General features: G+C 37.3%; 1 protein-coding gene across 4 annotated transcripts in view; it reads left to right on the plus strand.

Annotated features, from left to right (window-relative positions):
• The window catches only part of CFAP65 (cilia and flagella associated protein 65), a 53,898-nt gene that overhangs the window by 17,405 nt on the left and 22,437 nt on the right, over positions 1-14,056 (plus strand). For all 4 annotated transcript variants that reach the window (XR_004232787.1, XM_031958034.1, XM_031958032.1 and 1 more), the window contains exons 12-16: positions 5,133-5,270; positions 6,559-6,804; positions 7,347-7,571; positions 8,175-8,333; positions 10,980-11,145. Coding sequence is in view for 3 of the 4 variants with exons in the window: in XM_031958034.1 (XP_031813894.1) it covers positions 5,133-5,270; positions 6,559-6,804; positions 7,347-7,571; positions 8,175-8,333; positions 10,980-11,145 (934 nt within the window). In the remaining variant the exon portion in view is untranslated. The remainder of the gene's footprint in view (positions 1-5,132; positions 5,271-6,558; positions 6,805-7,346; positions 7,572-8,174; positions 8,334-10,979; positions 11,146-14,056) is intronic.

Genomic DNA, 14,056 nt, shown 5'->3' on the forward strand with positions numbered 1-14,056 from the left:
ATGCTGCTGATTATTTTAAGGAAAAGTCCATTTATTCCTATACTCTCAAGTGTTTTTAATAGGAATGGATGTTGGATTTTATCAAATGCTTTTTCTGCATCTATTGAGATGATCATATGGTTTTTGTTAATTTGGTTATTAACATGGCCAATTATATTGATAGTTTTCCTAATATTGAACCAGCCCTGCATTCCTGGTATAAATCCTACTTGATCATAGTGTATTATCTTGGAGATGATTTTCTGTAGTCTTTTTGCTAATATCTTATTTAAGATTTTAGCATCAATATTCATTAGGGAGATTGGTCTATAATTTTCTTTCTCTGTTTTCAGCCTACCTGGTTTAGGTATCAGTACCATGTCTGTGTCATAGAAGGAATTTGGTAGGACTCCTTCATTCCCTATTTTATCAAATAATTTATATAGCATTGGGGCCAATTGTTCTTTAAATGTTTGGTAAAATTCACATGTAAATCCATCTGGTCCTGGGGATTTTTTCTTAGGGAGTTGTTTAATTGCCTGTTCTATTTCTTTTTCTGAAATGGGACTATTCAAGCAATTTACTTCCTCCTCTGTTAGTCTGGGAAGTCTATATTTTTGGAGGTAGTCATCCATTTCACTTAGGTTATCAAATTTATTGGCATAAAGTTGAGCAAAATAACTCCTTATTATTTCTCTAATTTCCTCTTCATTGGTGGAAAGTTCTCCCTTTTCATTTTTAAGACTACTAATTTCATTTTCCTCCCTCCTTTTTCTAATCAGATTTACCAAAGGCTTATCTATTTTATTGGCTTTTTCATAGAACCAACTCTTAGTTTTATTAATTAGTTCAATAGTTTTTTTACTTTCAATATTTTTAATTTCTCCTTTTAATTTTAGAATTTCCAATTTAGTATTTGATTGGGGGTTTTTAATTTGGTCTTTTTTTAGTTTTTTTAGTTGCAAGCCCAATTCATTAATCTTTTCTTTCTCTGTTTTATTCAAGTAAGCCTCTAAGGATATAAAATTCCCTCTTATTACCGCTTTGGCTGCATCCCACAAATTTTGGTATGATGTCTCATCATTGTCATTATCTTGAGTGAAATTATTAATTGTATCTATAATTTGCTGCTTCACCCAATCATTCTTTAAGATGAGATTGTTTAGTTTCCAATTACTTTTTGGTCTATTTCCCCCTAACTTTTTGTTGAATGTAGTTTTTATTGCATCATGATCTGAAAAGAAAGCATTTACTATTTCTGCTTTCTTGCATTTAATTTTGAGGTCTTTATGTCCTAATATATGGTCAATTTTTGAATAGGTTCCATGAACTGCTGAGAAGAAAGTATATTCCCTTCTATCTCCATTCAATTTTCTCCAAAGATCCAACATACCTAATTTTTCTAATATTCTATTTACTTCTTTAATTTCTTTCTTATTTGTTTTGTGGTTTGATTTGTCTAATTCTGAGAGTGCAAGGTTGAGATCTCCTACTATTACAGTTTTGTTGTCTATTTCTTCTTGCAACTCTCTTAACTTCTCCTTTAGGAAGTTGAGTGCCATACCACTTGGTGCATATATGTTTAATATTGATATTGCTTCGTTGTTTATGCTACCCTTTAGCAGGATGTAGTTTCCTTCCTTATCTCTTTTAATTAGATCAATTTTTACTTTTGCTTGATCTGAGATAAGGATGGCTACCCCTGCTTTTTTGACTTCACCTGAAGCATAATAGATTTTGCTCCAGCCTTTTACCTTTACTCTATATGTATCCCCCTGCTTTAAATGTGTTTCTTGTAAACAACATATTGTAGGGTTCTGACTTTTGATCCAGTCTGCTATCTGCCTCCTCTTTATGGGGGAGTTCATCCCATTCACATTTACGGTTAGAATTACTAAATCTGTATTTCCTGCCATCCTAATAACCCCAGATTGTGCTTTACTTATTCTTGCCTCCCCCAACCCTCTTTCCCCCTTTTAAACTTATGTACCCCTCTTGTATCACGATACTTATCCTCTTTATAATCCCTCCCTCCCCCCCTTTGAGTCTTTCCCCCTTCCTTCCCTTATTACTCTTTTTCTTTTCCCTTTTCCTCTCCCCCGTTTTTAATGAGGCGAGAGAGAATTTTCTCTAAAACAAATGTCAATTATTTTTTCTTTGAGCCAACTCTGATGAGAGTAAGATTCACACAATGTTCCTCCCCCTCTCTAAATTCCCTCAGATATGATAAGTTTCCTTAGCCTCTTTGTGGGATGTGGTTTCCCTCTTTTTATCCCTCCTTCCCACCTTATTCTGCCATCATCCCTTTTCCATATCTACTTCCCTTTTTTATGTTATATCAGTACAATCAAATTATACATGTATTCTTTTTGTATATCCACAACAGAAATACAATTCTCAAGAGTTATTTTTACCTTTTCTGCATCTCTTGAGTTCTATGCTTGGAGATCAAATTTTTTGTTTAGTTCTGGTTTTTTCTTCAGAAACAAATGGAATTCATTTGTTTCATTAAATGTCCATCTTCTTCCCTGGAAGAAAATGCTCAGCTTAGCTGGGTAGTTTATTCTTGGCTGCATCCCAAGTTCTTGTGCCTTTCGGAATATCATATTCCAGGCCCTTCTTTCCTTTAATGTAGAGGCAGCCAGATCTTGGGTGATCCTTATTGTGGCACCTCGGTATTTAAATGGTTTTTTTTTGGCTGCTTGTAAAATTTTTTCCTTAATCTGATAGTTCTGAAATTTTGCCACAATATTCCTTGGGGTTTTTATTTTAGGGTTTCTTTCAGAAGGTGTTCGATGAATTCTTTCAATGCCTATTTTACCTTCTGATTCTATTACATCTGGGCAGTTCTCTTTGATGATTTCTTGTAAAATAGTATCTAGGCTCTTTTTTTCATCATAGTTTTCAGAAAGTCCAATAATCCTCAGATTATCTCTCCTAGATCTATTTTCCAAGTCTGTCGTTTTTGCAAGTAGATAATTCATGGTTTTTTCCAGTTTGTCATTTTTTTGTTTTTGCTTGACTGATTCTTGCTGTCTCAATGAATCATTAGTTTCTATTTGTTCAGTTCTAATTTTTAAAGAATTATTTTCTTCATTAGCTTTTTTTACTTCTTTCTGTATGTCCAATTGAGTTTTTGAATGTATTGTTTTGGTCTGTGGAATTTTTTTCCATTTCACTAATTTTTTTTTTTAGTGAATTATTTTCTTTTTCCAATTCACAGATCCTACTTTCTTGCGTGTTCTTTGTCTTTTCCAATTCACGGATCCTACTTTCTTGCGAGTTCTTTATTTTTTCCAATTCACCAATTTTGTTTCCCTGCACTTCCTGAGAATTTTTTAACTTTTCCAATTCGTATTTCAGGAAGTTGTTGCTCTCTTGTAAGGCTTCTCTTTCCTTTCCCCATTTATCTTCTAACTCTCTTTTGAGACTTTTAATGGTCTCTTCTATGAGAGCATTCTGTAAAGGAGGACAGTCTGATGCATTTTTGCTGTTTGAGGTCTCTTCAGGTTTGCTGACCTGCTCTTTTTCTGCATAGAAGCTGTCGATTGTTCTTTTCATCTTTTTATTCATGTTTTAAAGCCTTTAGGGTAGGTCTCCTAGGCAAGGGGGTTACCAGCTTCCTCTGCAGAGGAACAATTCAATCTGTATTGAGACACAATCAGTTTCTTCTCTGGTTATAGATATGATTTTTCATCATAAATCCTTCAGAGTAGTTGTGGATCATTATGCTCCTGAGAATAGCAAAGATCACCCCAGAATGTTGCTTTTAGTTTGTATACAGTACATTTCATTTTGCTTGAGTTCCAGGTTTTTTCCCCCAAGAGCATTCTGCTCATCACTTCCCATAGAACAAAAAAAATTCCATTTTGTTTACTAGAGCAGGCTTTATCTTGAAACATCCCTCAGTCCTTCAAGGGGTGGGTTACAACCAACAGCTCCAGTTTGCTGACTCTAGATACCTATAGGGCCAATGGACCTCTCTATTTCCTAATTCTTTATCATAGATCACGTAGGTGGGTGGGGGATAGCATGCTGGACCTGGAGTCTTGAAGACCTGAATTCAAATCCATTCTCAGACACTTACCAACTTAACCCTCAGCATTTGTCTCATTTCCTTCTTCTGTTTAGCACCTACTTCCCAGTTTTTTGTGTGGCTCAAATGACTTACTATATATCAAGCACTTTGAAACCCCAAGAGGGCTATACATAAATGCTTGCTAATATTGCATTTTTCCCATTGCCCTTATACTGTTGGTTCTTTCCAGCTTAGCTTGTTTGGTCACAGGCAGGGCAGGGGAAATTGATCCCATTGTTGTCGTTTGAGATCCTTCTGATGAACTTTGTACATCACTTTGTCCATATCTTCCCACATTTCTCTGAATTCCTCATATTCATCATTTCTTCTTATGCAACACTATCCCACTGCATTCATATGTCATATGCAGGATGCCTATCAGCACCCATTTCTTTGCTATTATAGTGTTGCTATTAATATTTCAGTACATTTTGGACTTTTCACCCTGTCTTTTACATCCTAGGGATATATGGTCAGATAAGGTAATGTAAAGTAGTTTGCAAACTTTGAAATACTATATAAATTTGAGTGATGATGATGATGATGATGATGATATCCAATGACTGGGTTACTAGATCAAAGTCTATGGAAAATTTAGTCATTTTTCTTGCATGATCTCAAATTGACATTCAGACTAGTTGGACAATTCACAGTGTCACCAACTTAAAGATACTTATGCCTGTCTTCCCAAAGTTCCTCCAAAATTGTCCCATTTTTGTTACCTTTATTAGTTTTTAGGGTTTTAGGGTATGAAGTGAAACCCCATACTTGTTTCAGTTTGTATCTTTCTTCCAATTAGGATTTGAAGCATGTTTTCAAATAGTCATTTATACTTTACCATTATTTTAGGGGGGAAATTGGAATTTTCTATTCTTTGATACCATTATTTTGCTGATTTACTTGATCTTTATAGTAATGAGGCTACTTTGACAGAGAGGAAAGTCCTTCTCCACATCTTCATCTTGGGAATCCTTCTTGTATGATCCTGAGGACTAGGGAAAGGACTTTGGGAGGATCAAAGAAATCTCTAGAAAGCATGACTAGATTGTCTTGGATCCTGGTCTTTGTCTTGCAGGTACTAAGAAGCTATAACAACATAGAGGAAGACTGCACTTTGTTTCCATCCTGGTGTATTAGACTGAAGGCCATGGGGCATACCTATGAAGTGACCAGAGAGCACAATTTCCCTCGTTATACCTTAGATGTTCCCAAGGTGAGTGGTAAGCCACAAAATGTAGAAACCGAATCTCCAATTTTAGCATGAATTATGAATTTATGGGCAGACAAACCCCTTTCTGTCTCTTTCCAGTATATCCTACAATTCAGCTCAGCAGTCACCTTAAGTGCCTCTGCTTTAATTTCTAAGGGATGTATTCTTGTTAAAAAATTCTCAGACCAAGACTCAGTCACTCCACTGGGGTTTTCTGGGAAATCTGAGGGATTTCAGATCTGTTTTGGGAAAACATTGATCCAGGAATTGGGCTCCTCCTTCCCATCAGCTCTAAATAGCCTGAGCCCTAATTCACATTTCTGAGATATTTGAGAACTAACATTCTGCCATATTCAGTCACTTTCCCTGGGGCCCAACCTTCTGCTTCTGGTTCCAAGTCCTTCCCCCCTTCTTTTCTCTGTCCCATGTGCCACGCAATCTCAAGTCCAGTGGTTGTGTATTAGGGATCTTCTTCAATGTGTCATGAAGGAGACCTGTATGCCTATGAAATATGATTCCTGGCAGCACCTCCCAAGCTGGAAGGGATCTGAATACAGGCCCAGCAATGGAAGATTTCTGCCTTCTGAGGATTAGCAAAGCTACCCCCAGACAAGCCCAGAAGGGCTTGATAGTACATGATCTTAGGTATTGATGGAGTGCTAAATTTGAAATCAAGAAGATGTAAATTTAAATCCTCTCTAGGGCACTCAATAGCTATGTAACACTGGGCAAGTCAACCTTTCTCTACCTCAGTTTCCACATTTATAAAATGAGAATAATAATAGCACATTCTCCCAAGGTCATTATGTAGATCAAAAGGGACAGCATATGTAAAAATATACTTTAAATCACCATATAAATGTTAGTTATTATTCAACATGTTCACTCATGAATACTATATAAAGAAGGTTTTATAAACTCTACCTGCAAAGGGAGTACCTAGCCTGGTAGCATCCCAGATCCTCAAAGAATTGAAGTATGTATATGATGGAACACATTCATACAAAGATACTGAGAATCAGACATTTGAAAAAGAAGTAGGCCCCACACAATTTGGGCAGCCTACAAGCTTCTTGTTGGTCTGATTCCCACCAATCCTGGGCCAGAATTTCCCTTCACCTCTTAGGATGTGCTCATTGCTGGAGTCAGGGGCTTAGGTCTTCCTAGAGATGACCATTACCCAGGTCCCCTTCCCTAACGTTAATACACGCCTAACCCTGGTGTGATAGAAGGGTCTGAGAGCATCCCCTTCATACTCCCCTTTCCTTCTTTTTTGTTTTCTCCTCCTCAGCTCTTCCCTGCAGTATCTTCCAAAAGTACAAGTTATCGTACCTTATTACTCTGCAACAGTGGATCTTTGATGTTCACCTTCAACCTGATGCCAAATAGCAGTCCAGACATCACATTCAGACCCTCCACAGGCTTCCTCCTTCCTGGGGCCTGCCAGGTCTTCCTCCTTTCCACCTGCCCCAAGGGGGTCCCTTGGAAACAGCACCCATTGACCCTGCAGTTCAACTTCTGTCCCAAGTACATCAAGGTAGGGACTAGGAACAGGGGACCTGGGACCCACTGCCTGATCAGATCTGTGTCTCTGTTCACATACATCTCTGTTCTACTTTTTCTGTTTCCCCAGTGTAACAAAGCATAACATAGTGGAGCTAGAAAGGACTTTAGAGGTCATTAATCCAATTCTTTAATTACATGGATAAGTAAGAGGCCCAGAGTGGTATGTGTGAATAAAAAGTTTTATTCACATACAGGGAAAGAGAGAGGAAGAAGGAATAACAAGTATTTGTAGTCAAGTAAAACAAATTCCTTACGGCCGTATCCTAACTCTTTTCAAGGGGCCTACAACTTGTAGGTATTAACCCTCACTTGTTGATCTGAGTCAGAAAATGACAAGGAAACTCTGAGGCAAAAAGTGACTAAGGGAGAAAAGACACCTTGCTCTGCCTCCACCCCAACTCCCCACTTACAGGAACCAGTTCATTCAAAGTTGTTAAGACTATCCGTCCCACTGGCAGAGTGATGGGGATGGGAAGCTCTCTTTGGCCACACTGCATTTTCCTGGATCCGTAGGACATCATGATGATGAGCCGGGAAGAACCACTACAGCTTCAGCTAGAGTCTGGCAAAACCCTGTATTTCAAGCCCACTTATGTGGGAGGCTCCTCCACCAGCCCCTTTACCATCCGAAACACCACACGCCTGACCCTGTCATTTGAGTGGAGGTACGCCTACCACAACAGCAAGGTGGTGTCTGTCCAGCCTTCCAAAGGTATCATCTTACCCAATGAAGTAATGGTGAGTTCTGTCCTGCCTCTTCATTTTTGAGAGACTATCTGGGAAACTAGTTTCAGTCTGGAAAGCCACTATTACACCTTATTTGACTTTAGAATATGGCAGAAAAAATGGAGATAAAGAGGGGGTGGGTGGTGCAGGAAGAGATGGTAAGTCAAGCAGGACCCAGAACTCCTGAGGGGAAGAATTCCAGTTGCTAAGGATGGACTCGAGAAGAAAGGAAGGGTAACTCTCTGCAGTCAAGACCAGTCAGAACTCCCTGTTCTGCCCTTTTTGTTGACCAAAGGCATGACAAGAGTCTTCAGCTGGGGGAATATGAGTCCCCAGAGTCAATAACACCAACAAACATTTCTTAATCACCTGCTATGTGCCTCACATTTTGTTAAATTGTTGTGATGCAAAAAGGTCTAAGACCAACATTTTCCTGCTCTCTTGGGGATTAGTCTAGTTAAGGGAAATGAAACATTTTAAAAAGTAAAATACCTTGTGTGAAGTGTTTTAGACTATAAGAGCTGTATATTGAAGTTCATAAGTTGGAAAGCTCTCAGAGGGCAATTAGGAAAAATTCCATGAAACTATGTGCATGTGGCCATCCTGTAATTTCAGATTCATACATGGACCTTCACCCCCTCTTGTGAAACCAAGTACCTGGTTCGGGCTGTCCTGTGGGGATGGGATGCAAGAGTTTCTTCTGGCTATTCTCCTTCCCCAACAACTCACTACCTCCTTCGAGTAATTGGGGAGGGCATTAAGGGCTTCATTACTGTGAGTATCCTTCCCTTGCATTTCTTTTTTGTTTCATTCAAGATATATGTTCTCATCTTTCCCTTCACTGTATAGCTCTTTCACATCTCTTTCATGTGAGATAATTTATCCTATTATATTTCTTTTTCCCAGTGTATCCCTCTTTTTCACCCCTTAATTTGTGGGGGATTTTAAAAATATCAGTCCATTATAGTTAACTCACAACCTCACTCTTCTATGCATGCTCCTTCTAACTGGCCTAATAATGACAAAGTTTTTAAGAGTTGTGTCACCTTCCATGAAGGAGTGTAAACAATTTGACCTTTTTGAATCCCTTATGTTTTCTCTCATGTTTATCTTTTGATGTTTCTTTTGAATCTTGTATTTGAAAATCAAATTTTCTGTTCAGCTCTGGTCTTTTTTATCAGAAATGCTTAAAAATGCTCTATTTCATTAAATATCCATTTTCTCTTGGATTATGTTCAGTTTTGTTAAGCAGGTGAAACTAGCTCATAATCCTTCTTTTGCCTTGCTATCATATTCCAAGCCTGTGATGTAGAAGCTATTACATCCTGTGTAATTCTGACTATGGCACCATGATATTTGAATTGTTTTTGTCTGCTTGCAGCATTTTCTCCTGGACCTGGGAGCTCTGGAATTTATAATATTATATTATAATTAAACAATATGGAATTATATAATATCTGAGATCTCTTTCAGTATGTGATTGGTGGATTCAATTTCTATTTTATCCTCTGGTTCTAGGATATCAGAGCTGTTTTAGAGCTGTTTTCTTTGATAATTTTGAAATATTGCTCCATAGGCCCTTTGTTATTTTTTAGATAGAAAACCAAATACTTTATTTTATTTAAAGTTGATTTTCTAAATTCCTCAGGTTCCCAAAACACAGTGTCACTTAAATATGTAGATACCTGAGTCTTTTCCTGCAAAGTACTAAAAAATTTTCCAAAAAAATTACTGTTATATACTTTCATTATCCAGCCAATGTTTCTGGACTCTTGACTCAAGGAGTCCAATAATCCTTAAATAATTCCTCCTTGCTCTATTTTTCAGGTAATACGTTCTTCCAATGAGATATTTCATATTTTCTTCTATTTTTCATTCTTTTGATTTTGTTGTTTGATGTCTCATGAAGTCATTAGTTTTCACTAGTCCAGTTCTTTTTTCTTCAGTGAGCTTTCTTAACCAACCCTTTCCTTGAGATCAGTTCTACTTTTTTAAGAAATTGTTTTCTTTAGTGAATTTTTGTACATCTTTGTCCATTTTTTGTGTGTTTATTTACCAAGCTGTTGACTATTTTTTCATAATTATCAATAATTATCATAACTATTTTCATAATTATTTCCTTTCTCGATATTTTTTTCACTCTTCTTGATTTTTAAAATCTCCTTTTGAATTCTCCCAGTTCCTTTTGGGGCTGACACCAAATTCATATTTTTTTTTTCTTGGAGGGTTCACATGTAGCCATTTTGACACTGTTTCCCACTTCTGAGTTTGTGTTTTGATCTTTCCTGTCACCATAGTGATTTTTAATGGCTAGTGCTTTATTTTTTTTACTTTTTTTCCTAGTATAGTTTTTTTTTTTTACTTTATGTCAAAATTAAGCTCTGCTTCTGTGGTGGAGGAGGCATTGTCCCAAGTTTTCGGTTTTTTGTGTGGCTGTCTTCAGAGCTAGTTCTGGGGGTCTATAAGTTTGCAGTTTAGTTTTTCTATTTAAGGAGGGATTTGAGCATTGCTCGCCTGACCTGTGTGCTGGTCTGTGAACAATCCTAAACACACTTTTCTTTCTGGATCAGTACCAGGATCCCTACTCCCCTGGGGTTGCATCCTAGTGTCCTAGAGTTCCTCTTCATCCTGAGATGGTAACCCAGATCTATAACCTGGGTCCCTGTTTAAGCAATGAAGCAGTCTTGCACCAAATACTAGCAAAGTGTCTCCTGTAATTTTCTGATCTGTTGTCTGGTCTCTTTACCATCTGTGAGCTGAGAATTCTGGAAGTCACTGATGCCACTGTTGCAGCTGTCTCCAAGGCCCGCACTGATTAGCTGGGCAGAGCTGCAGGAGCACAGGACCTCATTGCTGCCTTGCTGGGATGCCTGCACTAAACAGTTCTATTCTCACATCAATGAGACAAATCTTTCCTGTAAACCTTCTTGGTTTATCTTGGGGTGAAAAATTGTTTCACCCCATCCTTTTATTAGTTCTTTCACTCCAGAATTCATCTTGTGGCATTATTTTAAGTTGTTTGAAGGAGAATTTGGTAGAGCTCAGGCAATTTCCTCCCTTATTCTGCTATCTTGTAATGACACAGTTAATGCTTCCTAAACCTTAAAACACTGGATAAATGTGAGCTCTTATTTCTGAATCCTGCTCTCAAGATGAGATTTTAAGTGAGGGCTTATTACTTAAGATATCATCAGTGCCGGGCATGGTACCTCTTTCCCCCAAGATCCGATTTTTGAGGTAGCCAATCCAAGATGACCCTGTAGCTGTCCAGGCATGACTACCATGTTCTAGCTTTGGGAAGGGTCTTCTCCTTCAGAGTGGGAGAGAATTGTCTGTGTATTTGGGGAGGCTCTTTTCTAAGGGAACATCTCCAGAGTTTACTAAAAGAAATCTCTGCATGGATTGGGTTTGGACCCCTAGGCAAAAGAAAAAGAGCTGGACTTTGGGAATGTGCTCGTGGACAGTGAGCAGAGGAAAGACCTGGTCCTGCTGAATGATGGGAACTGTGCCCTTCCCTACCGCCTGTTTGTGGAGCAGACAATGAAAGGGCCCTGTGATCCTGAAGAGGTGGAAAGTGACCCAATTGGTATGGAGACCCGAGCACCATGACATTCCCTTGCACAAGGAACCCCATTAGGCTGGGGCATAACACACAGAGGCTGAGTTGAGGGACTAGTAGTGTTTGCATTCAGAGCACAGACTACTAACTGGAGGTTTAGTCCATTGCCCATTCATAGGAGTCAAAAGGGAATAGTCTCATCATTTTCGAGAAAAGGATGTAGAAGGTTCATTTTGAGCCCTTCTCTTCTGGTTGGTTCTCCACAAAGTCTATTTTTAAATCTCATCATGGCTTATATGGACAGAATTCAAGCTCTTCCTGGTTCAAATGTGCTGAAACAGTTTCAAGCAGGCTCAACAATAGCCTACTATAATCTACTTCCTGAGAATTAGCCATTTTAATATAAAGAGGCTCATCACTAGTAAACTAGTCACTAGGTGATGAATTCTTTGGCCATGGCAAACCAAGAAAGATACAGAATAGCCTTCAATCACTGAATTTCTTCCTTCTACTGTGAAGTTTTAGCAATAAAATGGGGAAAGAATCATCATTTTCCCACCATCTATAAACATTAATATTAATTTATTGACACTCTACTAATGATTGCATTCCTGGAGGAATTGAATTTTTAACATTTTTTAACATTAATTTTTTGCATTCTCACCTATGAAATGTGAAGCCAGAAGATGGAAAGAAGTTAAAGTTAAATGGAAGGATGTTATGGTTTTCCTAAAGAGGAAAATAGGGAATAGGCTCTGTTGCTTTTATTGTGTTTCTAAAAGGAATAACACATGTAATTTAATAGAACACTTGGCTATCTCACCTTGCTGTGCCCCAAATGAGCAAAAGCCAAAAAAATAGAAAGAAAAAAAAAGACTACACAAAAATAATTGTAGCTTTGTATACCAACATCCATTGCAAAGAATGAGAAGATAGGAAATCAGAGAATTTGGTAAAATCCTATAAAATAAATCAATATGCACATTAAGATTGAACAACTTAAATGCAACATTGTGCTTCAAGTTGGACTGAGAAAATATGTTGGACATATGGATCAAACTTTTTTTAAAAAAGGGAAAAAGACCCAAAGTTTTTTAACTATGCAGAAATATGAGATCATGGACAATTTCTTCAAGAAAAGAGAATTGAGGTGCTGAACCTGACAACCACCAAATAATGTCACCAAAAAATGAAATAGATTATGTTTTAGTAGATGAGAATAATTGGTTATCAATATGGGAATCATTTCCAAGCTAGACCAGCCTCTTGGTAGAGCAGAGATCAAAATCAAATTGGGGAGGAGTCACAACTTATGCAACCATAACCTGATAATCTGACCTATTTAAATAAACTGCTGACCCTAGAATGGGAAATGGACAGAAGAACAAACATTAGCACAGGTTGTCATCATATCCTAAAGTTTAATTGATGTGAATAACCACAATCAAACCAAAAGAGGCTCTAAACCACCTTATTCAGCAAATACTTGATTTAAAAGAGAGATATGGTAGTCAAGCACATAATAGTTTTGAACATAAACTTGTTTATAACACCTTTTGGAAAATAGTTTAAATTGTTGGAATAGTTAAAAACTGTGAGTAATATCATAAAATGCTCAGAAATGTTAGAAGGAAAAATCAGGTTGGCTTGAGAGCCAATTAAGTCAGATCATCAATAATGAAACTAGGAGAACAAAAGAAAAAAATAAAAAGATTAGTCAATATTTCTATAACTTACTGTTTTCTCTATCAGTGTCGATGAAGCGATCACATTTGAACTCAACATCATTAACTCTGGAGGTGATATATGAATAAACAAAAATAGAAAAGGAACTGGATTAGTACAAGTGCACATAGTGAATATCTGTGGTAGAAGTAACAATGTTGAGGGTAATAAGAGGTTGCTCTCAAAGGTACATGAAAGAAGTAAAGCTATAGAATTACTAGGAAAAATATGTATACTATTACTTTCCAAATAAAGGTGACCAAGAAGATATCACACTACCCCATATATGCCTATTTTCTCATTTCTACCATATTTTAATTAATGAGATCTTTTACAGCATGGGCTATATTTTGCCACCTTTGTATGCCCAGTATCAGATGTGATTTATAATTATCTATAAATACATTGAAGATATTAGGAATCTGGGAATCGGAAGGAATTTGAGAGGCTCTTTATGCTGTACATGAACAATACACCCAAGAAATAATCTAGCCTCTTCTTGAAGTCCTCCAATAAGGAAGAACCCACTACTTCCTGAGGTAATTTATAAGTGACATATTATTGGAAGTGTTTCCTTACATCATGATAAACATCCATACACAGGTGGCCACTTGTATTATGGCTGCGTAGCAAATAAGACTCAAATCCAAATAAGGCTCATAATTATCCCAATCTAGCTCATAAAGGCAGTTTGAAATAGGATTGCCTCATAGCCACAGAGGGAAGTATGCACACTTAGTTCTGGCTCTCCTGAATCATCAAGCCACCTTATTTGACTGATCATTTGAAGACCATCACAGAATAACACCTGAGTTATCATGCCAGGAACTCTCCACATCCTACCTTCTAACCCCAAGACTTCACATAAGTCTTTGAAACCAGGCTGGTAGATATATGCACATGTTTCAAGGGATAACACTCTCCTATACAATCCACACCTGTTACATAGCTTTTAAACTGCACACACGTCTTTTTGGTGTCTTTAGTTTTCAACAGCTACAGCTCATTCAGAGATATTTTCTAATTTATAGTGACCTTCCATATTTGTATTTATCTTTAAAAAATCTAAGTTACTTGATGACTTCTCTGTGTACTCAAGTTCCTTTATACATCTTGTCTCAGAACTTTTTGTGTTTTCAGAATTTTTACAGAACTTGCAATTGACAAAATTGCACAAAATGCAAGATTCTGTTATGTTCATTTTTAATTTTCT

Source organism: Sarcophilus harrisii, chromosome 3, assembly GCF_902635505.1.
Source record: "Sarcophilus harrisii chromosome 3, mSarHar1.11, whole genome shotgun sequence".
Lineage (NCBI taxonomy): Eukaryota > Metazoa > Chordata > Mammalia > Dasyuromorphia > Dasyuridae > Sarcophilus > Sarcophilus harrisii.